Source organism: Theileria equi (genome assembly GCF_000342415.1).
Source record: "Theileria equi strain WA chromosome 2 map unlocalized gcontig_1105316255037, whole genome shotgun sequence".
In the NCBI taxonomy this organism is placed as follows: Eukaryota; Apicomplexa; class Aconoidasida; order Piroplasmida; family Theileriidae; genus Theileria; species Theileria equi.
The window spans coordinates 1999259-2026848 of record NW_004668230.1 but is presented as its reverse complement, the minus strand read 5'-3'; the positions used below and the strand labels follow the sequence as shown (position 1 = coordinate 2026848).

At 38.6% G+C, this 27590-nt stretch overlaps 14 protein-coding genes and 1 non-coding gene across 15 annotated transcripts; 6 read left to right on the top strand and 9 right to left on the bottom strand.

Annotated features, from left to right (window-relative positions):
• Positions 1-24: 24 nt before the first annotated feature.
• Positions 25-1005, top strand: BEWA_044200 (sphingomyelin/lysocholinephospholipid-phospholipase C, putative; the record flags this gene model as incomplete). Its single annotated transcript, XM_004833773.1, has 1 exon — positions 25-1005. The coding sequence occupies one exon, from the start codon at positions 25-27 to the stop codon at positions 1003-1005; it is 981 nt and encodes a 326-aa protein (XP_004833830.1).
• Positions 1006-1031: 26 nt separating this feature from the next.
• BEWA_044190 (3'5'-cyclic nucleotide phosphodiesterase family protein) lies at positions 1032-2582 on the bottom strand (the record flags this gene model as incomplete). The annotated part of the gene is made up of 1 exon (XM_004833772.1): positions 1032-2582. The coding sequence occupies one exon, from the start codon at positions 2580-2582 to the stop codon at positions 1032-1034; it is 1551 nt and encodes a 516-aa protein (XP_004833829.1).
• A 534-nt stretch (positions 2583-3116) lies between these two features.
• Positions 3117-3669, bottom strand: BEWA_044180 (hypothetical protein; the record flags this gene model as incomplete). Its single annotated transcript, XM_004833771.1, has 2 exons — positions 3117-3382; positions 3417-3669. 2 exons carry the CDS (start codon positions 3667-3669, stop codon positions 3117-3119), a joined length of 519 nt encoding a protein of 172 aa, XP_004833828.1.
• A 613-nt stretch (positions 3670-4282) lies between these two features.
• BEWA_044170 (RNA recognition motif domain containing protein) lies at positions 4283-5590 on the top strand. The gene is made up of 3 exons (XM_004833770.1): positions 4283-4577; positions 4618-4779; positions 4816-5590. The coding sequence occupies exons 1-3, from the start codon at positions 4500-4502 to the stop codon at positions 5530-5532; spliced, it is 957 nt and encodes a 318-aa protein (XP_004833827.1). The 5' UTR covers positions 4283-4499; the 3' UTR covers positions 5533-5590.
• Positions 5591-6152: 562 nt separating this feature from the next.
• Positions 6153-7850, bottom strand: BEWA_044160 (cell cycle control protein, putative; the record flags this gene model as incomplete). Its single annotated transcript, XM_004833769.1, has 1 exon — positions 6153-7850. One exon carries the CDS (start codon positions 7848-7850, stop codon positions 6153-6155), a length of 1698 nt encoding a protein of 565 aa, XP_004833826.1.
• Positions 7851-7994: 144 nt separating this feature from the next.
• Positions 7995-8418, bottom strand: BEWA_044150 (ribosomal protein S8, putative; the record flags this gene model as incomplete). Its single annotated transcript, XM_004833768.1, has 2 exons — positions 7995-8201; positions 8236-8418. 2 exons carry the CDS (start codon positions 8416-8418, stop codon positions 7995-7997), a joined length of 390 nt encoding a protein of 129 aa, XP_004833825.1.
• A 215-nt stretch (positions 8419-8633) lies between these two features.
• Positions 8634-9740, top strand: BEWA_044140 (Ras-related protein rab11 small GTP-binding protein, putative; the record flags this gene model as incomplete). Its single annotated transcript, XM_004833767.1, has 2 exons — positions 8634-8912; positions 9038-9740. The coding sequence occupies exon 2, from the start codon at positions 9075-9077 to the stop codon at positions 9738-9740; it is 666 nt and encodes a 221-aa protein (XP_004833824.1). The 5' UTR covers positions 8634-8912; positions 9038-9074.
• A 752-nt stretch (positions 9741-10492) lies between these two features.
• BEWA_044130 (conserved hypothetical protein) lies at positions 10493-12067 on the bottom strand (the record flags this gene model as incomplete). Its single annotated transcript, XM_004833766.1, has 2 exons — positions 11659-12067; positions 10493-11625 (listed from the first exon to the last, which is right to left on the bottom strand). The coding sequence occupies exons 1-2, from the start codon at positions 11768-11770 to the stop codon at positions 10493-10495; spliced, it is 1245 nt and encodes a 414-aa protein (XP_004833823.1). The 5' UTR covers positions 11771-12067.
• Positions 12068-12295: 228 nt separating this feature from the next.
• Positions 12296-14534, bottom strand: BEWA_044120 (conserved hypothetical protein; the record flags this gene model as incomplete). The annotated part of the gene is made up of 3 exons (XM_004833765.1): positions 12296-12781; positions 12817-14347; positions 14389-14534. 3 exons carry the CDS (start codon positions 14532-14534, stop codon positions 12296-12298), a joined length of 2163 nt encoding a protein of 720 aa, XP_004833822.1.
• A 272-nt stretch (positions 14535-14806) lies between these two features.
• BEWA_044110 (conserved hypothetical protein) lies at positions 14807-16347 on the bottom strand (the record flags this gene model as incomplete). Its single annotated transcript, XM_004833764.1, has 9 exons — positions 14807-14854; positions 14890-15039; positions 15075-15173; positions 15209-15331; positions 15365-15453; positions 15488-15659; positions 15694-15987; positions 16034-16159; positions 16204-16347. 9 exons carry the CDS (start codon positions 16345-16347, stop codon positions 14807-14809), a joined length of 1245 nt encoding a protein of 414 aa, XP_004833821.1.
• Positions 16348-16453: 106 nt separating this feature from the next.
• Positions 16454-17964, top strand: BEWA_044100 (conserved hypothetical protein; the record flags this gene model as incomplete). The annotated part of the gene is made up of 6 exons (XM_004833763.1): positions 16454-16579; positions 16618-16983; positions 17019-17086; positions 17122-17290; positions 17323-17455; positions 17489-17964. 6 exons carry the CDS (start codon positions 16454-16456, stop codon positions 17962-17964), a joined length of 1338 nt encoding a protein of 445 aa, XP_004833820.1.
• Positions 17965-18073: 109 nt separating this feature from the next.
• On the bottom strand, positions 18074-18153 carry BEWA_044090. Its single transcript has one exon. It is a non-coding gene; the product is annotated as a tRNA-Leu (tRNA).
• Positions 18154-19844: 1691 nt separating this feature from the next.
• On the top strand, positions 19845-20560 carry BEWA_044080 (hypothetical protein; the record flags this gene model as incomplete). Its single annotated transcript, XM_004833762.1, has 2 exons — positions 19845-19903; positions 19939-20560. The coding sequence occupies 2 exons, from the start codon at positions 19845-19847 to the stop codon at positions 20558-20560; spliced, it is 681 nt and encodes a 226-aa protein (XP_004833819.1).
• Positions 20561-22418: 1858 nt separating this feature from the next.
• Positions 22419-25217, top strand: BEWA_044070 (conserved hypothetical protein; the record flags this gene model as incomplete). The annotated part of the gene is made up of 1 exon (XM_004833761.1): positions 22419-25217. The coding sequence occupies one exon, from the start codon at positions 22419-22421 to the stop codon at positions 25215-25217; it is 2799 nt and encodes a 932-aa protein (XP_004833818.1).
• Positions 25218-26235: 1018 nt separating this feature from the next.
• BEWA_044060 (replication factor C subunit 5, putative) lies at positions 26236-27530 on the bottom strand (the record flags this gene model as incomplete). Its single annotated transcript, XM_004833760.1, has 8 exons — positions 26236-26412; positions 26448-26517; positions 26551-26789; positions 26824-26886; positions 26921-27039; positions 27074-27187; positions 27221-27293; positions 27330-27530. The coding sequence occupies 8 exons, from the start codon at positions 27528-27530 to the stop codon at positions 26236-26238; spliced, it is 1056 nt and encodes a 351-aa protein (XP_004833817.1).
• Positions 27531-27590: the final 60 nt, after the last annotated feature.

Sequence of the window (27590 nt, the reverse complement as noted above, 5' to 3'; positions counted from 1 at the left end):
CATCAACATCAGAGTCTGTTAAGGATGACAAATGCAGGTGTCTCGGAAGATACTACCCTAAGGGTGATGAGCTATAATATTCAGGGTCTACCTAATCGGTTCTTTCCTGTTGCAAGACTTAACCAACGACTGGAAGCTATTGTTAGGTTTATAGGGGATGTAGTAAAAAGGTATGATGTTGAAGTTTTAATTTTGGAAGAAGCATATGATAAAAGATTGTATCGAATGATAGCCACGGAATTAGAGGGCAGCCTAAAATACGGAACCAGAGTTATAGGAAGAACTAAAAATAACTCAGACTGGAACACACATATTGATACATCTAGAGTCTTATTTCATGTTATGAATGGCGGCATTTGTATCTTCTCAAAGTTCCCAATTGAAGAGAAACATGCAATGATATTTAAAGACAGTGCAGGGACATGTAGTTTTGTCGGTAAAGGTGCAATTCTTGCTGTAATTAATAAAAATGGAAAGCTAATATCAGTCGTTGGTACCCATTTTCAGGCTGACGTTATGTGTTCTAGAACAGGCATAAGACACAAACAGTTTTTACAAATCTTGCAATGGTTAAACGACCTCTTTAATGGTAAAATAGCAGGTAATAAAACGTATGCAGTTTCTAGGGACCTTCCAATAATAATGGGAGGGGACTTTAATTCTTGTTCGGTAAATGATGCCGAACACTACAACAAAATGCTAAATCAATGCAAAGATCATAACATAGAATTCAAAACAACATTTCTAGATAATAAACCTGATCCCACCTATGATACCCTAAACGATTTTTGCCGATTACAGGTTAATAGTGACTACAAACATATCTTTGACTATATATTTGTTACCCCAAATGTAAAGGTTATGGAGGCACAAAAGAGTATTAGAGACAAATTAAATACCCCTCTTACTCTAAAGAAACGTGTACTATCCTGTTTCTGTCATGAAGAATGTGAAATATATAATGCCAGTGACCACTATCCAGTTTTTTCAGTTCTGAGTTTATAACTAATCATAATATATAATTTACAATACTATTCTCTATTCGGCATTGCCCACGCAATGTTTATAGTACCAGACTGCAGTTCTCTTTCTAAATTTAGTAGCGGAATCTCCTCACCAGACTCCGAGATATCTTGCCATTTTTTGGCATTCTCATCGAGTTGCTTTATGCAAATACCCTTGATCTTGCCTGGATTCAAAGCTGCCAGCTCCTCAAAAATCGGCGACACTACAAGTTTCAAGAATGTGTATTGTGACTTTGCAACTTCATTGTGGCGTTTTCTATCACACAAAGCCCCAACTGGTAGACCCAATCGTATTTCTTCATCACCTTGATCATAAAATTCATATAGTATTCTCTGTGACCATTCAAAACTTTCATCCCATGAAACAATCCCAGATGATAAATCTGCTGCCTTTATCAACACTTTTGAAATCAGATCAAGGTCTTCTTCATCATCTTTAGAAAACTCTGGGGAATTTTTTCTCAAACTAAATTTAGAAACTATTTCAAAGTGATCCTCCATATCCGTTGCTAGAATAAGCTCGATCAACTTTCTACGAATTACTTTATACTCATCTGCGGAAAAGTCTGCAAATATGTTACATTCTGGTATCTCCAATATGTTGAAAGTACAACATGAATGAAAGTTTTCCAATACAGCCCTATCATTAAACAGTTGAGCCACCGGATGTTGAGAATTTATGAAAAAAGTATTGTTACGACCAGGGTGACCTATATCATGACATAGCGCCGCTACTATTATTATAGAGCGATCCAAGACTGACATTACGTCGTATATACCAATATAGTTTGCTAAACAGTAAATTTTGTGTGCTACAAAAGCAGCATGCATTGAATTATGATATGCTGTCGATTTGCTATACAATCCATCAACCAAGGATAAAAACTTGAGCAGTTTCTCTTCAGGCAGATTATAATGCTCTCTAAACCCTGATAGAAGAGCATATCCCACGGATAAGAAAGCCTGATTAGTGTTATTGAAATATGATATCATTGGAAAGTTCCAATCATCCCTTAAGTTATCCAAATCAATCTTCTCCTCTAGATGCACATTGGAAGGCAAAATTGACATAAATTCCTTGAAACCAGCATTAAAACTCCTTGAACGAACTGTTTTTACCCTTCCAAATGGTTTGCTTAATAATGAGGAAAGGCTACCAAATGAACTTGCTCGACCCCTAGTCACATAGGCATTTATTACATCCATTTCATTATCAAGCTTTCCAGAAAATCCAACCTGTGGAACAGAATAAAGGTTTGTACTGTTTGTAATGTGAGAGATACAGCCCTGCATAGTCTCACGCAAGAAAGAGAAGTGTCCAACCAACTCTGGAGTCTTTTCCTCTACAATCTCAGATAATTTATTTGCCAAGACGCTGCATGCCTTTATATAATCCAAAGTGATATCAGCGGTTGTAGATATCTTATTCTTTGTTTTAAATACGTGTAAATCCTCCTCCAAAGTCGCAACTTTCCTAGATGTAACTAGCCAGTTGAAAAATGCCACCCTTGTTTGTAATTCTGATGCGTAAGATCCAAAAAGTAGTATCAACGCCATGGAAGCATACGCTGTAATTCTGAAAATTCTAAGAAAATAGGTTTACCGGATGATGAAACTTACACATAAACCCACGGTCCTTTGGACGATTGAAGTGATACACTTAATATTGCACTTGCAGAATATAAAACAATAAACTGCACATGAATCCACCAAGTCTTCGACGTTCTAAAAGATATCTAATATCCAACTTGTACTAACCTGGATGGTAAAAGTGAATCTAAAGCAATAATGGGCATCAATCCATAGATGTATGCCATAGCAGAAATTGACTCATGAGAAACAAGTTGTTCATATGTATAGGATGTCGAGTAAATATCTTTCAAGAAGATACAACCTAAAATGTGCCAGCAACCCCAAATTAATCCAACCTATTTAAAATTGCCAAAATAAGTAAAACTTACAGCTCCTAAACTAATATAACACACATTTTCTGCCAAATGAATGAGCCGTTTATTTATGGTACATATGGGAGCTAAGAATAAAGCAGAACTTAGTCCCATAACAACGTGAAATATTGCATACATATATGTTCTATCTCTCCATTCTCCTACAGACAATGATCATATAAAATCCAAACAAACCAGTCAGGTTAAATGTACGAATGCTCATTGGCCATAATATTGCAGTTAAAACAAACATTATAATAGATAAAAAAGACAATTTGCTGACAATCCAATCACTCAGATTCAGTGCGTAAAATCGTTCCAGGGCTTGATTTCTGTATTTTAGCGGGAAATATGACATTTCAGTTGAAATGGCTAGATTCATAATACCGCTCTTCTTAATTTTATTGGATCCTGAAAAGCTGTATATTTGAAGAGTGTCGCAAACCATTTTCAGAGTAGATATCATCAATACACTCTAGCAATTTCTCCTCCAGGATGTTAGCTTTAGACAAGTGCTTGAACTCAGTTGGAGCCTTGAAGGAGTGGCCAAATATACCAACTTCAGAGGCACTAAACCTAACAAAGTTGGAATGTGTAGACCACCCCTTATTTGTGTACCGTTTGGGGGTTTGCGGCTTAGATCCATCCACATTCTCTGAAAACCTAACTTCACCAGTTTCTAGATCGTTACAACTCATTTCGGTAGGTAAATTATGGCGTTGTGTCTTGTATTGACAAATTTATTCCTCTTGCGACATAACACTGCGGTTCATGATCATTTAAACAAATCCTCGCATTATAAAGGTACACTCTCCAAGCTACAATAATAGTAGGAAATTTTGTTGAAATGTGTGAAGAATTAAGTCTGAAGGACGCACTTCGTATGGTGTATCTCCCTATATCCTCGACTCTGAGAAATCTGTCTGAGCCAGACTACAATATTCGTTGGATAGTTATTAAAGCATATAATATCTAGATCTTACAGCAGTAATTCTTCGTGTAACGGGGTATTACTCGGACAGTTGACCGATCAGGATCATACGGGAGAATAAAAGGCTACTCAGGCAAAGGATTACGGATGGACACAAGTGACGAAGCTAGGCGTAAAAACTCCTTTAAAATACAAATAAGTGATAATTTCAGGGGTGGAGAACACCTTTGTATTTTTCAGAGAAAATCACTCAAACTTGGTAAATTTGCACCAACGATCTCCGCTCAAACTTAGAATATTCGAGATCTAATATTCTATTGCCCCTAACCTCACAAGTGCTTCATCGGCAACGGATGGGGTAGTCACTGCAAAGTGCCACAGTGGATCGTTTGATCGAGGAATCCATAGAGTGACGACTTCTGTTGATTGGCTTTCTGTGCATAAAATTTGTATAAGCTGGTCCAAAGTTAGTACTTTGTTGTTAAGTGTATGCTTGGTACTCAACTTCCTCATTTTCATATAATATGCACTAATCTACCATATTAGTTCATACACTGATTAATAATTGGTCATTTTGTCTCTTTATATCTTTTTGTAATGGCGGAGACTACTGCTGCACCGCTGTCTGTAAATACTAAGCTTTTCATTGGCTCCATTCCTACAAATGTGACAGAGGTATGACTTAGCCTTAGAAATTTGATATATATACTTATAGGATCAACTTAAAACCGAACTGTCAAAGTATGGAAAGTTGGTGTCCCTCTTTTATATGCCAGACCAGGGAAAACAGAACAATGGTTGGGCATTTGTTACATTTGAGGACAATAAAAGTGCCACTACTACTATAGAAGCCCTCAATGGGAAAATTGTATTTGAGGTACAGTACTAAGCTGCGATTTATATTAATTTTCAGGGTTCAGTGCAAGCTCTGGAGGTCGTATATGCTTCCCAAAGAAATATGGGTGATGTTGGATTTGGATCCTCCTCCACAGCTGCTTCTTCTAGTGCGACAACTACAACTACTCCTCCTGTAGCTGCCACTACTGCAACAGCTGCTACCACCGCAGCGGCAGCTGCACAAATTCCAGGTGTTGCTTTGGGTTTATGGCAACAATTTACTACCCCTGAAGGTGTTCCGTATTATTACAATGTAAGGACTGGTCAGACCCAGTGGCAAAAACCAGTAGAAATGGCCCCTGCAATGTATGGATTAGGAGCAACAAGGCCACCCTCGGTTGGAGGTTCATCTTTTGGCCCTCCAGGGGCAAACTTGTTTGTGTTTCATGTCCCAGCTAGCTGGAATGATATTGATCTGATTGAGCACTTCAAACATTTTGGTACAGTTATAAGCGCCCGCGTTCAGAGAGATGCAGCAGGTAGAAATAGAGGATTTGGATTTATTTCTTATGATAACCCTCAATCTGCACTCATTGCCATTAAAAATATGAACGGATTTAGTGTTGGCGGAAAATATCTTAAAGTACAACTTAAAAAGGGTGAGGAACACTATATGCAAAATGACCAATTTTCTGCACTCCAAGCATTTTCTCAACCACAACCATTTGTTACGCCTCAATTACAACCGAATACTCTTACTCCAAAGTATCAAATGCATTATAATCCCTACTAGTTGGAAATTTGGATCTCTGCGGATATGTTAATTTTCCATCTACAAATCTCCAAATGAATATTTGGGTTTATCGCTTTATTTTAATTGTTGATCTTGGGGTTTTATAGGATTGTATTTTAAATTCACAGTGCCACATCCTCCTCAAACCACGTCCTCAACTAAATTTTAATTCCTCATTCATTATATTCTATGTCGGTATCTACTACCCTCTATAAAGATTTACTTATCTATGGATATACGTTCGAATCTTTGGGATCATATCTACACTAGAATATTCGTGGATTCATTTATACGTTCGTGGGATAAGAAAGAGGGATTTGGTGCCCTATGCATAATTCTGTGCAATTTGGTCACCGGCATTTGTAATTTATCTGGAAGGGGTTCTGATTTTTTTTTTTGTATCTATGATTTCTTCTTGCATCATTATGGACTGCTCAATTACATGGTTCTTCAAATTGTGGAAGCACGTAAGATAGGTTAAATGTCTGCATCAATTTATACAAGTTTACCAATCCTAGTTTCATAAACTATAAATTGTATGGGTCCTTTATATACATGTAGTACATGATTAGTGTATGCATATTAGGCTAGCTTTAATGCTCTGTTGCCATCCAGTCAACCTAGAGTAACTTTCGAAGTCGGTCGGTGATTGCACCGAGTCCAATAGCGGTAAAAAAGTTGATGGCAAATCTGATATTCTTAGGATGCTCACTAGGAAATATCCCAGACAAATGAGGAAGTAAATCAGGATCGTGAAACTTACGATCCAACTGCTGCAAACCCATGTGATGACATAGTTCCTGGAAAATAATCTTTATGAAGATCCTCCCACTAGATGTTGTAGCCTCTTCAGACAACTGTATTATTGACAATACAGTCCAAGGAATCGCATCTGAGTATAACAAATGGGTAAAAAAACGAGCGATATTACGGAGTTTTGGAGTTTCTAGTCTATGAGAAAGTTGATATTGCTTTGCAAAGCACTCCTGAAAGCATAAATTATATTGTGGATGTATTTTCGAGAGCCTTTCAGCTTGTAACGCATAAAATTGCTGGAAAGTCCTCTCCATTGCACAACAGTCAATCAACATTGTGCAAACCTCAATTTCACGTCCAGGTTCAATATTCAGCTTCAAAAGCTTGTGAACACACTCTTCATAATTCAGCGACGACATTATACACAAGTATAAGGTTTTTCTCAAATTTATCAAATCCTGTTCGGTCGAATCCAATATCTTTAATGTTTTGCCAGATTCTTCAGTCTTGGTATATTCATCCTGATCAGAATCCTCTTGTGATGCTTCGGAATCTTCACTGCTATCGCTCTCAGCATCGTCTTCACCATCAATTCCTAGCAGAGTATTTTTAATATCCTTCCATTTAGTATTCTCAGCCCTGTATACCTCTGGAGGAACAAATCTAAAAATATTTAACCCTTCATCTGCTGTTATGTTATCGTCGAGAAAATCAATATCGTGAGTGATTTGGTCCCCCTGTTCTACAAGATCTAGCCCTTCTTGGATTGGAGGAAAGTCTGCAAACTTGTTTCTTCTCAAGGTCCACAACTTTTCAATCGAATACTGGGTCCTCTTTTCAACGTCACCACTTTGGAGTATTGTCTTTAAATGTTCAAATATTCCTTCCAGTCCTTGCTTGCAGGATTCCTGCAAAGATGCTCCAACTTCCGTAATAAAACTCACAGAAAGTTCAACAGAATCGTCGGTAGGATTTGTGAGAAGAACTGCCAAGAGCTGCAGTGCCATAACCTCATGTGCGATCTTTTGATTTACCAAATGTGCTATACATTTAACACACGATTGACATACTATACGGTCGTTCCTTTTATATGCCCTTCTAAATTGAAGCAATATTCTTCTAACCACTAGTTCGCCAACTTCTGGGAATTTTGAGTTAACTATAGCCAAGAATGAGGCATAAATTGGCGTAAACCCTGGAGATGCCATCTGTGCACGGATCCAGGTACGAGCTAGCAATCCTCTTCCCCTGATTACGTTACATTCCAATAATTCTCCAATAAGGTCTGGTATATTTGTGGAAGTTAGCTTGTTAACTACTCCATTTATATGTTTTTTGAGTTTATCCCACTCTTGTCTTTGATATTCTTGAGAATCATCTTCCTGTACCTCGCGTTGTAGACGAGATAACTTAAATGGTGGTATATAGACTCCTCCAGTTCTACTCTGGGCAACTCTACCTCTTTTTGCCTCGGAAGGTCGATGATCTGATGATACGTGGTCGTTTTTTCCACTATCTGGGTCACTTTCACGACCACTCGACGGGCTATTCCTCTTTGGCATTTTATTTCATCTGACGTATGAGGTCTGACAACACACCGTAGAACTGGGCACCCGTTCCTGGTGTTTCTCGTGGAAGAAAGATTAATATAAATACATGTATGGATATGGTTTGTTAAAATTATGCGATTCTGGTCAGAGAGTGTACTAACAAAACTGTTGATAATTGTTATTTACAGCCAAGAGCATCTTGCCTCCAATTCCCATTCTGATACAATCACGATGGCTTACGACTCCACAGGCTGTTTGTACGATCCAAAGTCCGGTGTTGAATTGCGTTCTGGATTTGAGCTCGTGTGGAGTCACCCAAATATCTCTGCTCGGTTTGGAGATGACCCTAATGTTCCTTATAACCTGCAAATCTATATAAACATCAAAGTACACATACGGGTGCTCCCTTGTAGTGTTTAAGTAATATGTTGATCTTGTCTCCGTGGACGGAATAACCTCTAATGTATCCTTCCTTCAGCAAAAGCTGCAAGATCTGGACATTTAGAATATGAAATCGACACCACTGGTTCTGGGCATCCGTCCTCAGGAGAGGGACAACCATCTCACAGGCCCTTTGCATTTTGTGTTTGTGTTAGACTGCAAAGGCCAAGGAACCATTTTAGAGAATTAGGCTCACTTTAAAAGTGATGGTGTCATTAAAGTATACACATTATTCCCCCAAAGAGCCTACCGTAGACAAATTGTGATTTGCCTACGGCTGCCCTTCAATTTTGCAACATGTACAGTATAGTGCAATAGATCGGCTTACGCTCACTCTGATTCATTTCCATTTTTGGATCAACTTGTAAATTATAAATTAATCTATGCAGTTGTAAGGTTATTGTAGGCTGATTATCTACGGATCTCAAGGATCCTGGCTAACCGTCGTCACGTGTAACATAATATGTAGCCCAGAACTATGCTCCGTGTTTATACTCATGAATCAACATCCTAAATAAAATCAAAGAGTATTTTAAGGGCATAACATTAATAAGTCCATCTACATTACTAGATGTAGATTTGTTTTCGTTTTGGATTTAAAATTGCATTCAATCAGGGTGCTTTGATATCGAGGTACGTTTAAACATTTTTATGTAAGCTTTATTTCCATCTGCTCCCTCTGCATCTATAAACTGCCTCGGTAGGATTTCACTTTGCCATACGTACCCCTAGTTTTCGGAAATATCATTACCATTTAGGTGATTCTTCGATATATTGTGTTTAAGGTATCGCAAAATGGCTGCTGATCATAATTACGACTATCTATTCAAAATTGTCCTCATTGGTGACTCCAATGTTGGCAAATCAAATCTATTAGACCGTTTTGTCAAGGGGACTTTCAAGCTCGACTCAAAAAGCACCATTGGAGTAGAATTCGCGACAAAAAATGTGCAGTTAAGGAATGGAAAAATTGCCAAGGCACAAATCTGGGACACTGCTGGTCAAGAAAGATACAGAGCAATCACGTCAGCCTACTATAGAGGAGCTAGAGGGGCTATTGTTGTCTATGATATTGCGTCCAGGCAGTCCTTTCAAAGCGTTTCACGTTGGCTGACTGAACTCAACGAATACGGCGATGCCAACATGGTAATTGTATTGGCAGGTAACAAAAGTGACCTTGTAAACTTGAGAGAAGTTAGCACTGAAGATGCCGAGAGATTTGCAAAAGCCAATAATCTTCTCTTTTTCGAAACATCATGTCTCAATAGTGACAATGTAGAAACTGCATTCACAGAACTTTTAAGCGCAATTGGCGACAATCACGAAAAACTTGGAGATTCTGCTGTAGACAGCTCTACAGTTCCTAGACCTGTCGTATCATTGTGTAACTCCAAACGTATAAAAAAAAAGAAGTGTTGCAGAAATTACATGTACATATTGAGTTTTAATTTCAATCTGTAGCAGATAAGCAGCATGTGCAAACTTTATAGTACCAGGCCGTATCCTCAGGGTTGCTCTCATTCAGGTCTTTGCTAGGTTGCTTCTTAGGTAGACATCGTTCAAGTAGTATCTCCTTCAATGCTTCTTCCGGAGTACCACCTTCAAACACTCTGCTATTGATACTAGTAAAGTCATTTATAGCGAGTTTGTGGGCTTTGAGAATGTGAAGGATCCCGTGAAAACAGTCGTAAGTAGTTTTCCTCCATCCCTCTCCAAGGTTAATAAAATGCCTAATTTCACGTTCCGTCTTGTTTGTGATAATTGTCAAATCAAACATCAAGAATGTATCGTTCCGTTCATAGATCCAAAGGTCGCGAATACACTGATCCTGATCTGCTTTCCATACCACATCCTCACCACTAACAATCCTATCAAGACATTTTCCAGGACGTACATTCACCATTAAAGTATCAAGTGGAAACCTGTGGTACCTTGTCATAAAAAGTAAGCCCATATCCAAAGGTTTTGAAATATCCAGTGTAAACTCTATTGGATCACAAAGAGCATAATTAAAGTAAGCTACAACAAACAACACTATAAGATACATCTTTCACAATCTACACAAATCACTGCTACTAATCAAAGTCAGTATATGCACCAAGCTGGAAAACAGTCATAATGCTACCGAGAGCATCTATGCAAAAGTGGAAACTCAGTGCGCGGGACAAATAACTCTCCAGAACGAAAAACTGTCTAGTATATACACAAACAACCTAGTTATTACCACCGCCACCACCGGTGTTATTGGACTTCTTAGCATGTCTCCACCAATTATTTTTGAATGAACCCCTTGCTTTGTCAGCCTTTTGGTCATGTGCTGCATTATTCATCGACTTACTCTCCGACTGTTGTGTAATCTTATTAAAGTTATGGATCAAGTTATCATGCGGTCTTAAAATCTGTTTGGGTTCAACAGGTCCCTTTGGAATAGAATCATTGGTCTCCTTAGTGGACGAACGCCATGTATCATCCTTGGCCTGTTCTGTTTTCGGATTACGAGCATTCTCCTTATTGCCCCTACCAGGATCATGCTTCTGTCTGTTGACAAACTTTGTATCCTTTTTATTCCTAGATTTCGAAATATCCTTGACTTCATTGTTTTGGCTATTAGACGGAGCACTTTTTACAGGTGAATTTAGCGGCTCTTCAGACTTTGTCGGAATATTTACTTGCGAATTTCGGTTGGGTTCTCCAACTTTTGCAGAGGGAGAAGCATGTAGTTCATCACGAGCCTCAGGAACAACCTTTTGACTAGAAATCTCCTTAGGTGGTAGCTGAGGATCTACAGGAGCGGCTGAAGCAGGCGATGTTAGATTAGATCTACTTTTGAGCCGATTTGGTTTCATAAGAGAGACTTTTGAAGGATTAAATGGCGTCTCTGGTGGGGGAGGAGGCGAAGATTCAACTCCTTTACCAATAAAATTTGTAAATCCCAGCGGATATGTTCCCTTCATACCGGGCATCAAAAACTGATCACCCAAGATATCATTGTCCAAACCACTAGTTGATTTACCGTTTGGAGGGAAGTTTCTGAATGATCTAGAACTTGAATTATCTCTGCTACTCGCCCTAGAGTAACCATAATTTTTAAAACCATTTCGGGACCCAGTTTCTGAATTGCTAATCGTTGCAGTTTCGGACCCACTTATAGCATCGGAGTTCCATTGTGATGGAGTCTTATTTACATTATTACTAGATCCCAGCAAATCGGGAAATGAGACATCAAATGACGAGTTCCTGCCATCTCTATTATAATCGTATCTGCCCTCAGATTTCCACGCACTACCGGCAGTCTTGATTTGACTGGTTGTATTTATAGCTATACCACGAACACTAACGCTAATACCTACAGAATGTGAGATTTGGAAAGTCTACTTACCAGTTCTTTTTACACATTTTGACAATAACTTTTGGCCTAGGGAGAGAGATTCAAAGCCAGCTGTAGGTACACTTTCATCTTTATTTGAAGTATCCTTCCACTTTTCATCCATATCTTCAGAGGCATGAGCACCAGTCCAATGATACAAATATATATAACAAGTTGCGTGGTTTCTTTACCATCAAAGCAGTGACGATTAAAATGTAAACGTGTGGTTCGAATTGATATGTACAAAGCCAATTGTGAAGAGAGAATAATGAAATAATAGTTCAACGGCTTTGACGTAGTGAAAAATCAAGTGGTTGCGGGAATAAAACTTATGAATTTAGGCTAATGCCTACAAATTAAATCAAACAAATAGAAAAGGAAAGTGGTCTTTACAAGGGCTAAGCTTAATTTGGTTATCTGCTAAGCTATAGCACATCCTTGCCCAACAACCTAACCCCCGGCCTAGTTCGAGTCGTTCAGTCCTAGAACTGATGAAATATACAAAAAAGTAGGAACAACTGCATACTATAATTTAAATAGGAGTTTAAGTTGTGTCTTTGGCTTGTGCGATAAATCCCCGAGTTCAGAACCCCGAAGCTGCTGTGGCTCCGTAGAGACTCTACATTGGTTATGTTTAAAGATAAAGTATTCAATACCTGGAGTTTAGCATTAAGAGTCTTCTCCCGCTGAAGGATAGCCAAGTACCGAGAAATACGTTCGTTAGAAGATGCTCTCTCCCGTTCTTCCATCTGACTGAGCGAATCAAAATCGTTCTTGCCCTGAATAATGGATTCGTGGATGTTCCCTGCAAATAAATGTGGATTGAGGGAATATACTTGCCTATCTCCTTGAGGATCGTCTGTTCACGATTGCGATAACCACCGGTGGAAACGGTGTATTTGTTCTCCAAAGTCTTATTGCGCTTTGAGAGATTCTCCAAGTGTTTCCTATACTCCTTACACAAAAGTTCGTCGGCGGTAGTTTGCTCGGAAAGTGACATTGTCTCCGAATGTATGTATCTCTTTTGTATTGCCGAGAATTTAATAGGTGCTTTGGATAGAAATTCTTCATCCATTTCCTGAACATGTTTTTCCTTGATGAGCTCTGTTTCCTCATGTATAAGAGAAGCAGATTCCTACATAGTTATGTGGATGCAACAAGCAAACGTACCTTGATTAGAGCAAGAGTCAAAGGCTCGAGAGTAGTATATTCAGTACAGGGTTTTCCACCAGGCATAGGATGTCTAACACTATCTGATGCAATTAGAGCAACCAACTCATTGTTGATTAACTCCTTTGCTTTCACCTGATCTTCATCTGCATAAGTTCCACTCAAATCATTCACAAAAACAATTGTATTGTACACCAACGGACGAGGAAGTCCCTCTTTAATAACAGATGATTCGAGTTGAAGCGCTTCTTCGCGTTCTTTGGCGGCTTCTAATTCTCTTTTATTTTCCAGGTCTTCCATGTCGACTTCTCGCTCTCCCTCTATATTTTCCGGAACTTCTGTCATTTCTGGAATTGAAATTTCAACGGTAGATTCAGGTTCTGGCAAATTAGAAATACTAGCCTTTACATACAATTTTGCCATATCCATCCTTGCCCTCTCACCGATAGGATCGTCGTCGCTGACCTCTCCATAAGATGTTGCATCACTATAATGAGGAGTAGCGGCACTAGATCGGTCATTAAATATGGAAAGTGGCGTCTGATTCATAAATCTCCTAATTGGATTCGGGGTTTGAAATGCGGCAGGAACTTGTGGAACAGTGAACCCAGAATCCGGTACATTCATTTCACCTTCCAAGGGCGTTTGCAGACGGTTTGTTGCTGCTGCCATACGAGCTTCTTCCATTATAGAGCTCGTCATTGGTGTCCTTGCAATTGTTGAGCGTGCTATATTATCCAATAATTGTACATCAGCACCCATTTTTACAATTTGGGTGATTTCTTCATCTGTCATTGTTGGTTCTGGTAATACCAAACGATTTTTTAAGACAGCAGATTTCTCATACTTTTCAAAGATTGCCATTGCAGCGGGTGTCTCATCAATTTGGAGTCTCTTGAGTTTTCTTATATCATCCTTACGCAACTTATTCATTTCTTCATCGCGACGGCGTCCTTCCAGTTGTTGCATGCTCTTAATTGATGTATCAGGTCCCTTGTCTTCATCCGGAGGATAAAACCCTTTAGGTGGTTGTTGTTCAAACGGAACCTCGGTAGCATAATCCATAATAGACTTGTGTAATTTCAAAGCACCAACTCCTATACCGGCGGATTTTAGCTCTCGCCGTTTCTGTAAGCAAGCTATACGTCTAGTTTGTTCCAATGCCTTTTCACGTGCTTTACGCTTAGCCTTTTTACCACGAGTGTTGGCTAAACGAGCCCTGGCCTCTGCCAACATTTCCTTCTCATCGTCATCCATATCAACTGCGTCTGCACGCGCAGGTTTACATTCTAGTGACGGATCAATCTCTCCTGGGCGTATCTTACGAGGATCAAACTGATCATTCTCGTCACGACCCTGGGCTTGGTCAAGTAGACGTTCGTAATGCTGTTGACATTGGTACGCGGTACGACCAAGTCTTATAGCGATAGTACGCCATTGCGTAGGAAACATTTTTGCTAGTTGAAGTAACAATTCCTCCTCTTCCCTGGACCATTCGGTCTTTTTTACATTTGGATCTAGCCATTCGTACCTAAACATTTGTGTTTGGGCTATAATTGGAACTAAACTAACCATCTTGCTTTACACTGCTTTGCTGATTTATTAACCAGCAATGAGGATACTCTGGACCAGCTTTTAAGGCCGTACTTCATAATAGCTGCCTTGAGGACTTCGTCCTCGCTGTTCTTCCAGACTCCACCCTTCATATAAGTCCTCATCTTAACAAATATGAAATATATAATATATTTGTATATGAGAAAATATTAAACCCAAAATGATACGCTGGAATTCAGTGGATATTCCCATAGGAAGTCCCCATCGCTAAGAGACAAGATTCCGTATTTAAACATGGACAGAACTTTCTTATCGTGTGTGACAAGAATGCTTTACGGGTACTAAAACAAAATTTAATTTCCTGTGTGGAATTAGCGACATATCCAAGTACACATTTCCATTACAGCTTTGGCTAAAAATTCTCCAAATGAGCCATCTACATCATGTGAGCCATTAAACCTTTAGCCAAACGTTCAAGTCGTTCCTGTGTGTCTATAAGTGTGCCAAAATATGAGTTACCTGTTTATTTTTATTCTTCCAGTCATAATAGTTTAGACCGAAAACCTTCCAACCCAAGTCCTCAATAATTTTATACTTGAGTTCAGTGGTAGCATTAAGTTGTTCACTTCGATGGAAGAAGTGTGTATATCCGTTGACTTCTATGGCAACCTGATTTACTATTATATCTCGATCGTCAGAGATACCTTTAATTTTGGTATTACAAAGTCCAGTCTATATGGACCAAGCATAACCTCAGATTCATGCTTCAGCTTTAATTCATCAAGTAAACGTCCTACCTTTTCCTAAAATAATTTGTGGACAAAGTGTGCAATCCTACCTGCATTTTTGATGCACTAGGCCTAAATTCTAGTTTCAAATCTGCGATTGAACGTAGCAATGATTCATGGTTTTCATTGAAAAATTCAAAATTATATTTTAAATAGTAGAGGGAAATGCCAAGCTAAAGAACGTGTCGGCGTAAAACATTGCATACCTGATTAATTTCAACTTCTACCAACGATGGTAATTTAGCAGTAATGCGATCAAGAATGACCAACACAATTTCGGTCAATTCTGGTGTATCTGAAAAGTGTATATTATAGCCATGCAAACCCACATTTTACATTCAAATGCGATAATATAATCGCAAAAAGCACATTACATAGTTCTCGGCCGCCGAGCCCGTAAACGCATGAAGGAATCCTCTTGTATAACAAAGTCCTGAATAATTCATTATCATACTTTAAAAACGCCAGCGATCGTAATACAGTTGCTACAAGTACTTGATCCTGTAAAAATTGTTCAGTTCATGGATCAAATTACCGCGCATAGATACCCATATCTTTCTTCGTTTGCTAGAATTTCCGTACTGATAAAATCTAATATGAACGTGTCTCTGATCTTTAGTTTAGAGGTGAGATGTAGGAGAAAGCACAGGTCAAATGTTGAAAAAAGTGAGACATCCTTGATAACCTTGTTGGAGACTAGGGGCAGAAATATATTTGCTTCCAGTGCATTCAACTTGTTTAAATCGATCAAATATTGTGTTAGTTGCCGAGTTTCTATTTCTTCATACTGTTTGAGCAAAATTCGGTTAATCACAGAAAAGAGCGATAACTGCGAAAAATCCCTCACACATGTAACAACATATACAAAGACACACCTTTTTATACTCTACTTTTGCCAAAGAATGGGTTATTTTGAGCAAATTTTCCACATTTATGCTCTTAATATTCGATTTGATTTTTTTGCATAGTTGACTGAGAAGATTCCTATCATTAACATCACCCTAATTGCGTATTTAACTTTTAATAGGATACTACCTCAACTTACCTTGCCTAGAGTATCGATGGCAAATACAATTTGGTCATTTGTCAATTCATTAATGGCATTGCGAAAGTTATTGGCTTCATCTCCAAGAGTAGTGAAAAATCGAAGGCTATTGACATTCTTACAAACTGAAGGACATCTTAGCATCAGAATATAACAACAATAATGAAAACTCCCTCTGGCGTAAGAAGATGTTTCTCTATAAACACCATAGACGAAAATCATTCGCTATTTTGTACACTAGTTATGATTCATGTTGAAAATTGCAAAAACTAGATTTGCATCCCTGAGCTTTAATAAGTTCATAACCGGGATCGGACGCTATAGGTTCCTAAATAGCGAGGACAAACAAAAGCTACTTTCTCAGCATTCATTGAAGGTATTTTCTATCTATACATTCATACAAGGAAATTTCAGACTGTATCATCCGAAGATACCAGTATAATATACAAAATATTAAATCTTCCTTCGAATACCGCAAATAAATCACCAAAGGAGACAACTACAAAAGCTAATCACAATCGCATCCATCCTTTAATATCGCGTCACCTTGAAAGGGCAGAAAATACAACCAGGAAACAGTTCCAAAGGAGACAGTCAACTCCAAAGGTTAACAATGTCCCCGGAGGTGTAGATCCTACAGCCCCTCCTTTTCCTTACGAAATAAAATCTGATCTATTCTCACAAAAGACAGAAACCAGTTCTCTAGTATCTGATGTAATCAAAGCGACAAAGTATGAAGATTTAAAACATGTTCTAGAAGAAATACGTCCTGTTCCACAGGTTTGTAACACAACCTTGTAAAATCCATTGTTTAGCATGTGCTCACGGACAAATTTATCGATGTTATGTCCAGAGCTATAGAAGAAAATATATCTAACTTGGAGTTGGTTTGCATAATTAAGTGATAAACATGTTTAGGCGCCCAGCTCTAGTCAATGAACTCTCTGACTATGAATCTGCCTATGCTATGAAGAGAGCTGCAATACGAAACTTGCTAGTTAACAAATGTACAAGAAATGAATTTGAAGAAACAAGAGTAGAAAAATTCATTGATTCTCATCTTAATTTTTATAAGCAGAGACTCAACGTAAGTTCAATATATTTAAAATAACATTTTAGTCACCATTACCACCTGAAGTCTTGGAACCTCTAGCGGCCTTTAGAGGCGATGTGTACTACTCATTCTCTCCAATGACCCGTCTTCAACAGAAAATAAACGCTATACACATGCTTGTGCAAGGGATCGTAAATGGTTTGAGTTGTAACTAGTATAATGCTCCTACAGGTGATAAAGATATAGTCACAAGATTGCCAGAATTTGCGGGGAATGGAAATAACTACCCCTTCAGGAACTATTATGGGTTCAAATCTTGTATTCCAGATGAAGTTACAGGATCTATAAACATGGGAAAAATCAAACGTGATGAGCACTTGAGATATCCCAACTTGCAATGTGTAGCCCATTCACTACCTAGGGATCCAAAATATAGAGCAGTTGTGACTCACGCCATTAAAATACTAGAAAGGAGCAGAGGATGGGATCAATTGAGTAAAATTAAAGCAATCAATCGGCTAGTACAAGTATACAACAACCTGGCATCTTCAGCTCACTACTCGGAGATGCTAAACAAAGCCATTCCACTAGAAAGAAAGAAGGGAACAGTAATTAAAACACTAACACGCCAAGAAGTATTCAACAAAGGGTTGAAATACATACCATCTCTCTTCCGTAACCATTGGAATAGGTCGAAGCGTAAATAAATGGGCGGAAGCCATAAATATCATGTAAAGTAGATTTAAAAGTAAATGACGGCCTCTAAATTATATATTTAAACACAAAAATCACGCATACAAGCCCGCTCCTCCATAGTGACAGAAGTGGGATTCGAACCCACGCCATTACTGACTGCGACCTGAACGCAGCGCCTTAGACCGCTCGGCCATTCTGTCCCAGGCGGCACTCCCGAAACTTTGATTAAATATGGTATTAACATAAAGTGAGTATGGATTATTGTTATTATTAGTAATAAAGTGCTTATCTACTGATAATATATATACTTGTATGTTACCATCTCATATCTTCCTGATTATCTCTTGCTCCATAGGTCCTCCATCTGAATCCGTATTATTTCCATGTATACCCGAATTTCCTAATTTTACGTGAAAATTATCTAAATCAACTCTGGAAGTAACTATGAATTGAATGTTTGAAGGAATTCTCTATAACATGCAGTTGACTATCACAGGGCATAGTACCAGCAGTACTTGAAAAAAGAACCTACAGAGTGAAAGCTTTGAGCCTTTGCAGCTGTAACATCCCATGATGTGCAACTAGTTGCCAAAATTGAACAAAATTATACCATTTATTCTCTCTTGTCCAGTTCAGATTGACTCTATTGCGTTCGACATAATGACGAAATACCTTTAAATTAAGTATAATTTAAATTAGGATCTCATGTTGCAAAATCAGCTCCAATAATATCTCCTTGATCGTTATAAATTAATTTTCTGCATAAGAAACGAGTTCTTCCCTATTGACACTTTTGCTAAAGGTCCTCTAGACAAATCTGTATTACATTCCCAGTTTACTCTAAGAGAACATATTCACGAGCTAATTAGAACATGAGTAAATATTTCAAAACTCCAAAATTTCGCTGAATATTAGAAGTATGTTTCGTGACAAAGGAATTAATTATTTAAAGCTAAATGTGATTAAGTGTACCAAGCATGCACAAGGAGATTAAATAACAATTATTCTTCCATTACAAAGAAGGAATGACCACAGTTGATTATTCCCCGCCACTTATGTCACATAATAAATATCTTATGACTATCAAATTCAAGGTCGTTAATTCCATTCTTGGAATAAGACCACTTGAAAATATTTCTAGAATTCCCTGTCTGTACATTATTGCTATTCCTTCTGGAAGATATACTTTAGTGGAAATATATACTCATATAACAGTAAAAACAAAGTAATGATGCTAATACTTTAATACAAATATCTTTGGAAGGTTTAATGAGGGTAAACTATTATTTTCAGTCATCTTACACATCCTAAAACTTAAAATTTGTTCTATATAGTCATAGAACTTGCAATGTCATTGTTTTATTCTGCATGTTTCTGGAGATTTGTATATAAATTTATCCATTTGTGACTTAACATGCATTCAAATTCCTTGGTAGAGGACTAAACATTGGTCTTTTCTCATTAACAAAACGAATCACGATAGATACAATTATGTATTTTAATACTATTCACTACTCAGATTCCAAGTTGATTAATTCGGTTTCTATAGGCACAGTTAATTGGATTCCCATTGCTATTCTTATTCCATACATGGAGCCACTGTTTTAACATACAAAAGACACTTAAACAGTGAAGGTTGTGTTCATTCGGTGTTATATCTAGATTTACTAAATGTGAGCAAACTTGAAGGCTACAGTAGAGTATACAAACAGGTTCTCAGCTATTATCTGTTACGATCTCCTTTGTATTATTAGCCTCTCTGTGCCATGAACAGTTTCATACTCGGGATATGGATTTGTCCTCAATATTTTGTCTGGTATTATTCCTCGGCATTCATGCTCGCCAGTGTCTAGAATTTTGGGTGAATGCAAGCACACATTTTGAGGTGGACATGTCCGAGAATGACAAAGATGAAACCGTTTATTACGAAGAAAAGTTTTTTATGGAAATGTGTGTGGACTTTACCACTTGGAAGATGACTCCAGGCCAACCAATGACAGTGGTGACCGGCAGATTTTGTCAACTACTACAACTTGTACCAAAGACATTACCAGAGGAGATGATTCGGATGCACAAGGACTTGCTATATACGGTGGTGACGTAGCAACAGAGAGCTCATGCAAACGGGAAGGACATGTATGCACGGATGACTCTATTTGCAGTACACAGGATAATGATGAACTAACACAATCTTCTAAACCAAATGTGGATACCATTGAAAGAGATACTTTAGAATGTGCTCTAGACCTTTGCAGTCCTGATCTGGCACTGCTGGAGTCGTCTTTCAAAATCGAAGAGGGAGTGAGAAAGAACACATACAGAGCTACCAATGGATCCATTTTAACCTCAATCTCCCAAGACAAGACATCAATTTGGAGATCAGAATCTGGAGAACGGTGTATACTGGTACAGCATTACGTTAAAGGCGAATCGAGTCTCCTTGCTCTATACATTGACAATGGTATAATTCCAGAACATCGATTCTTTGAAAAGAACGCAGATGGCGAATGGAAAAGACTCTTAGAGAATGATTTCTTTGCAAAACTTGCCGAGATGAAAAGAGGAACGAATGGTCTGGTCGCCCAGCAAGATTCTTCAGGTCCATAGTTTTGCATTTGTGGCAAACCCCGAGACCTTGTACTATAATCCTACTTTGTAGGCTATGATGCTCCTACTATGGACTCTTTACTCAGCAATTGTATCATATAACCCAGTTTACCGATGGGTGGAATCCAAGACATGATATAGCCATTTTGTTTTAAACCTTCTTGCCCCTTTCATGGTACTTGGAATCTGTATGGTACATTACAAGTAAAAATTGTTACAGATGACATTCGGTGTGTAATGGATGATGAGTAGAGAGGTGATGTCGCAAGTCGGGATAATTATCACCACTAACCTCCAATATCTCGTTAAGACAACTGCTCCCATGTTAGTCGCCACTTTCCATTAAAAAACTCTAGTAAGCATCATTAACGGAGGAAGCTTGCTCTAGGATGTGTGAAATGAAGAGTTAGGCGGAGAGTGTCTTACACATTTTAGGCGTTAGCCAGGATGGCTAGTAAAAGCCACTAATGCAGTTTTATGAGGATAGAGAATGTAGTAAAGGAAGATGATAGTATTACAGTTGGACGGAAGCATGATTTGGGAATCTTGGCTCACAGCAAGTGCCGGCCTAAGAGTAGCTGCTGGGCTACATATTCATCTCCAGGGGTTCAGGTAACAAAGTATCAGCGGATCCTGTACTCATGCAAAGGTGTACAATAGTGGTGACGGATGGCTCAGCTTACTATTATGCAAACCCCGGAGGTGAGGATAAAAATGGGTGGTGTGTTCGTAAGACATCAATAACCCAGGAAGGATTTATGAGTTGTAGAAAACACAGGGAATTATTCACCTCTATTAGTACTGGTGTTGGTTTACAAAATAGCTCGATTCTTAGAGATAAGATAGATTTGTACGAAGGATAACTGTAGCTGTCCATGCCAAGAAACCGGATGTAAATGCAAAACAGGATCCAGCGGAACACCCTGCAAATGTACATGCAAAGACACCGCAAGAGTTCGATCCAGTGGATGTGAATGCTGTAGAAACTGCAGAATCAACTGTGGATGCGGAACAAACCGTACCTGTAAATGCTGTAAAGAGAGGGAAGGTACCTTTTCCTGCTTAAACACATTTACGTCCCAAGGTTTAATGCTAGTCTTGGCATTTACCGGAGACGGTTACCTTAAGACTTATTCCAAGTATGAGCATGATAAGAGTGTCAAGTCCTCCTTTACCAAGAAATGGCACCTGTATCCACCAGACCTGAAGAAGCTACTTGGAGAACAGAATGATGAAAAAGCCGGCAAAGACAATATCTCCAGGAAATAAAGTGCTTATTTTAACCTTGTAAATAAATGAATATCGGATACTGAAACCAGGGAGAAATATCCGTCATTCCTGCCGTACTTACGTGAGGCTTGTTGATGACATGGAGGTGGAGTTAGACAAACTCTAGAGTATATCCTATGGACTTTATTCGCTAGTTCTGACTATAACACTGCAGATGTTATCTCACGACTTTGTTCTAGTGCCCGTGGTAGTGCATATTTGAGATATAAAGTGCACGAAGTCTCAAAGACTGAAATAACCAGTAACACGCAATGGAAGATTAGAGTTGACTAAAAAACAGACTAACTCGGTCGACAATATTCTTTACAATCCGAGAATAAGGCTATTTTAATTGTCCACAACCAAGCATGCGTACCCCAAACATTGCCTGGCGAGAATCCAGTGTTGGTTATTCTATAAAATTTTAACCCGAAGGTTACTACACGGATAATGTAGTGTAATTTAATCTATGGAGATATGAGGGTATTATCTACGCACTCTCTGAGTAGCATTTAGGAATAGATATTCCTTACTCCCCATACACCGGAAGAGAGGAGTTCTTCATGGTCAAAATTTGGTGGAGAAGACAATGGCGAGGACGTTTATCTCGGCCCTGATTTTTCTCTTTTATGGGAAATTGATGGCCAGTGAAACCGGTCCACCAAATTTTGCGCGAAGGGCCACTGAAGTTACTCTGGACATAAATAGCCCGGACCTTTCCACTTTTGAAATGTTTAATCTAAAGCCACATAATATAGAGACACCATCATATACAGCAAAGTCTGATTGTTTTATAGAAAAGGTGGTAGAAGGAGATGCTACCATCTGTGAATGTTGTCCAAAGAGAGCATTCGTCAAAGTCACACATTGTTTTATAAAAGATCTATTTGATCTTATCCATGTATATACTATAGGTTTAAATGGGACAAAGAATGTCCGCTATTTTCTCAAGAAGGATGGTAAGTGGTCTTCTCTCAAAGAAGAGGAATTCTATGACCACTTTAATGCACTCTCGATCATTAATCATGATTTTGACAAGAAGACCTTCAAACTTGATGAAGGAAAAAGCGACTGGAACTTTTATATTAATGAGTCTCCCAAGTCCCCCTTTGCAGTTTATGGAACCAGAAGTACGACTAGGGTTACCAAGATTGTTACTACAAGATACACTGGTACCACAATATGGAAGAGAGAGAATGATGAATGGTGTACCAAACTCACCTTTTATCCCAGAGAGGGAGATCATAAACTCCTCTGGATAGTCACCAAGGACCCATATGAGAATGAGAATATCCTCTACTACTCCAAGATGAGTGGGTCATGGAAGTCTGTTGACAAGAATGGGTATCTGGAAGACTTAGCCAAGGCTGGATTTGACAGGTCAACCTTCAATGATAGGGTTACCCTGGACATATCCAATGTAGACGACCAACTCTTCTTCATTGACAAATACCAAGTTGACATTGTAGTAGAAAACAGACACCACGTCCTTCCGGGATTTAGAATTAACAAGGTAGTGCAGGGTAAGGATATCATCTGGGAGTCTTCAGATGACAGATTCTCTATCCACTTTAGTTTCCATGGTATAGGTGATGACACCTCACTTGGTGCTCTATTTACCACGAATACTAAAAAGGAGCACAAGATCATTTACCTCAGAAAATTGAATGGAAAGTGGGTGACTATCACCAAGGATGAATACGAGGACATTTTGGCCGGTAGGAATAATCCAATTTACACTCATGAATCTACTGGTAAAATTGTAATGAGCAGTTTTAAGAATAAGCAAGGTATAAAGATTGCAACATATGCCTCCAGAGTTGAAGATGCCAAAGCAGACATTCTTCTTGTCCATGGAGCTCGTTCACATCTCACGTCAGACTTTCTCACATTTAACATGGACTGGAACTATGAGCGTTATGGCTTCGAGATATTCCCCTATTGCAGTATTTTTGATGAACCAGTAACTGTCAAGAAGGTATCAAATGCAGAACGCTATAGATCTTACTTTGAGTACAAGACCCTAGAAGGAATGAACCCGCTAGATATTCTTCACAGGTCTCAGTATAAGGGCACATTCATAGAGGCTCTTAATAGACTTGGGTATAATGTCTATAGTTATGACCATCAATCACATGGTTTTTCTGAATCCAAGACTGAACGAAGATGTCATGCTGAGAAATTCATGGATTATATTTATGATTTACTTCAGTTTGTAAGTATAATGAGGAGGGGTAAATTTGGATATCCTAATGAAAAGTGGGATGAGAAGGTAGTCTTCAAGAGTCACACCACTGATAAAAAGACATTCTTGTTCGGATTTTCACTGGGTGGAAACGTGGTAGTAAGAGCTGTGCAAGAATTTAACAAGGAGATAAAGAATCCAAAAGCTAAATTTGTAGATGGTCTAGTTGGCTTTTCTACCATGCTTAATGTTGATCCATACCTTGATGTGTGGTACAAACAAGTAGCAAGACCATTTGAAGAGGGTATCGCATGGATGGATCCAAAATCAAAGAGTCCATACCAATATCCATATAACATTGCTCTCCACTTTGAAAGATTTGCCGATTATCATACTGACATTATTTATTATAGTGATCGATACACTAGAAATATGGCGATGTCTCCTTTTAGTGCATGCAGAAGGGCTATGAAAGATCATAGGAAACAGTTTTATCCAAAAGATCAGCCAACACTACTTGTGCATACTATTGATGATAACCACTGTGACGTAAAGGGTCCAAGGAAGATGGTTAATAAGAGACTCAAGGAAAGTAAGGTTGCAAAACTCGTAGAATGGAAAGGATGTGGACACCATATGGCTGCTATTCAACTCATTCCTATCTTGGTACCATTGTTGGAAAAGTGGCTACATGAACACTTTCCAGATAAAGCGAGTGGAGCTAAACCCTTACAGGTTCCCTCTAATGTTAAAGAGGGAGAACCCGCAGTACCCGTTCAGTCTAACCTCCGCCATGTTGCACCCAAAGAAGTCGTTCAACAACTAGAAGGAACTACTCTTGACCTCTCTTCTCCCAGTCCTTCCCTGTTTACCATAACAGACCATGTACTTTATGGAGTGAATCATAGAGCTTTTGTTCCCAAGGATGGATCTTCTCTAGTATCAGTGGTTGATAACGGAGATACGCTTTGGACTGCTACAGACACTCAAGAAGGATGTACAGGTGCCTACCTATTCTCCAGGGAAGGGTACCCCTCTCTTCTCAGTGTCTATACAAGGGGTGCCGGAGATGAGACCTTTTGTTTTGAAAAGGATGCTGGAGCATGGAAGAATGTGGACAAGAGATACTTCGAAGATAGGCTCCACTCAATGAAGGACCTTTCTGCACCTGCTGGTGAGAAGCATACGGAGAGAGATACATGATCTACTGGGATTTAACGCTGTCAATAGAACATCATACTATTCTATTTAAACACTGTACGGGAACTTTTTGTAATTTTAATATAATGGGAAGGCTTCTAGCTAAACACATCACACAAAAGTTGTATAAACACTTGCCATTAATGCAGTTTATTCTACCTTGTAGGCGGAGGAATCCAGACGATTGTCTGTGGTCCACAGAGACCCTAATTTCTACCATACACACCAATATGTCTTAGCCACTTCTCCGTAACCGGCGAGAATTCAATCCGTTTCTTACAGAAGGAGTGACAAAAAATGTAGATGTGCTTCTTGTCATTTATGTTTTATGATACTACTGGAGCTGATTTATGGATATATTTGATTTAATATTTGGGAACACCACATTAGAAACATATTGGAAGATGTTTAAGTATTTTCTCTATGACCGACGCTTTGAGTATTAATATATCCAGATGTAAAAACTTTGATTTCTTACTCAATTTCATTCTGAAATACCTCCTTGGTTATTCTTTTCTCTAATGTAGGTTTACTTTACTGGTAGTAGTTTCACACTATCATTTAGAAGAAACTGATATGGGAGTAATAGGTACAATAAATACTTCTGTCTTGTCTAAATATAAATTGGTAATGGGTACTTTAGTGCATTCCATAAATGAAATTAGACCATATTTTGGTGTCTTGAGAAACTGATACAATCATCATTACTATAATTTTCCAAATTATCATACGTGTATTAGTTACATCACGTACTCGTATGAACTTTTCCTAGATAACTTGGCTATGTACACAGTGAATAATGTAACAAATATAGGATGAATAATAGTCTTATAATCAAGGTACTAGGGTGGTATAAACAGAAAATCATGTTACAAAAATTCATGAATAGTTTTAGTATCAAGGATAGATCATTGGTTATTCTGTATATACATGTATGTAAAACTACCACCCAAATTCTCAATAGGCTTATAGTTTGTATGAATTTGATACATACAAAAGGTATAACTTTTGACTCTGGTATTTATGCCTTCTTTGGCTGTCTTCGTGCTACTAAGCTCATGGTTTGTGCTATGAATGCTTCAATATGCCATATATCCTTTGATCCTAGTTTCATTGTATGTGAAAAATGTGCAGCTAGGTGAATGATGTTTGGTACCAGTACTGGTTTTACCCGCTTTATTAATTGGTTTACGATTGTCTGTAAATATGTGTATGTAACAAGGGAATATGAACCTCTAGAATGATTTCTCCTGGGATGCAACAGACCAATAGTTCGTAAATTTGCGGCCTCAATGATGATAGACTAAATGTTGTGAATGTTCATGATATAACATACGTGGAGGGGGTTTGTGAAGATAGTGCAGAATCTACAATCTGCTTTATATTTCTTTCCCAGGGCATCATAAAGTTTTTAGTTTCAAGTGTAAATCCTCCCATTGCTACGGCTTCTAACATGAGTATGGACCTCCTGAGATTCCTGTTGCTTGACTCCGCAATGTTGAGTAGCATTGAATCACTAGCTTGCCCGGGCGTTATATTCTCAGCGTTGCATATTTCCCGCAATATATCAAGGATCTGAAGGAATATGAGCATATATAGTAAAACCTACCTCTTGAGGGGTGTGACTTCTTATCCTTATGCATAGACAACGACTTCTTAGGGGAGGCATGATCTATAGTTGTCATTTCTTCTCATACTCTACTTACTCGTGACAACTGGCGTACGTGTAGGAACATTCTGGCGTTCTTGATGTATGTTTCCATGGTTCTACGCAGGGCGGCTTGGGCTTCATGTGAGAGTGAATCCGCATCTTCGAACAGGAAGACTAGACAAGAGTGTGTGCTTTGTGTTGAGATTACCTCTATAGGAAGGCCCTTTTGTGAAGTAATTTGATGCAGAAGGCGCTGACGAAAGGTTGCGTATAACATCTTGAATGATGACACGATCTCGCGTGCCCAGCTCCGGACATGGTACTGTTGAGTGTATAAACTAGTCTTTAAACGTACTTTGAATGTGTGATTCACTTTGGCAGACGATGATTTCGTTGCTATCCTTGTAAGACAAGACATCAGTTTTGACCTAGGGGGACATGGATGACACCGAGGCGATTCTCACCTTATCTACTTTTGCTCCAAATACTGACCGCAGAGTTGCTAATATTCTCGTCTTTTTTCCGGCTCCAGAGGGTCCATAAAAGAGGAAATGTGGAAGTTCCCCGTGTGACTTGTTGACGAGCTTAATGAGCAGTTCATTAACATCTTTATGGGACGTTAACTCGTGCAGATGCTTAGGGCAGTGTTTATCTATCCACAACATGGTGAAAATGTAGACTAGGAGTTATAGGCCACACACTGGATTCCCAATGTGGTTTACATG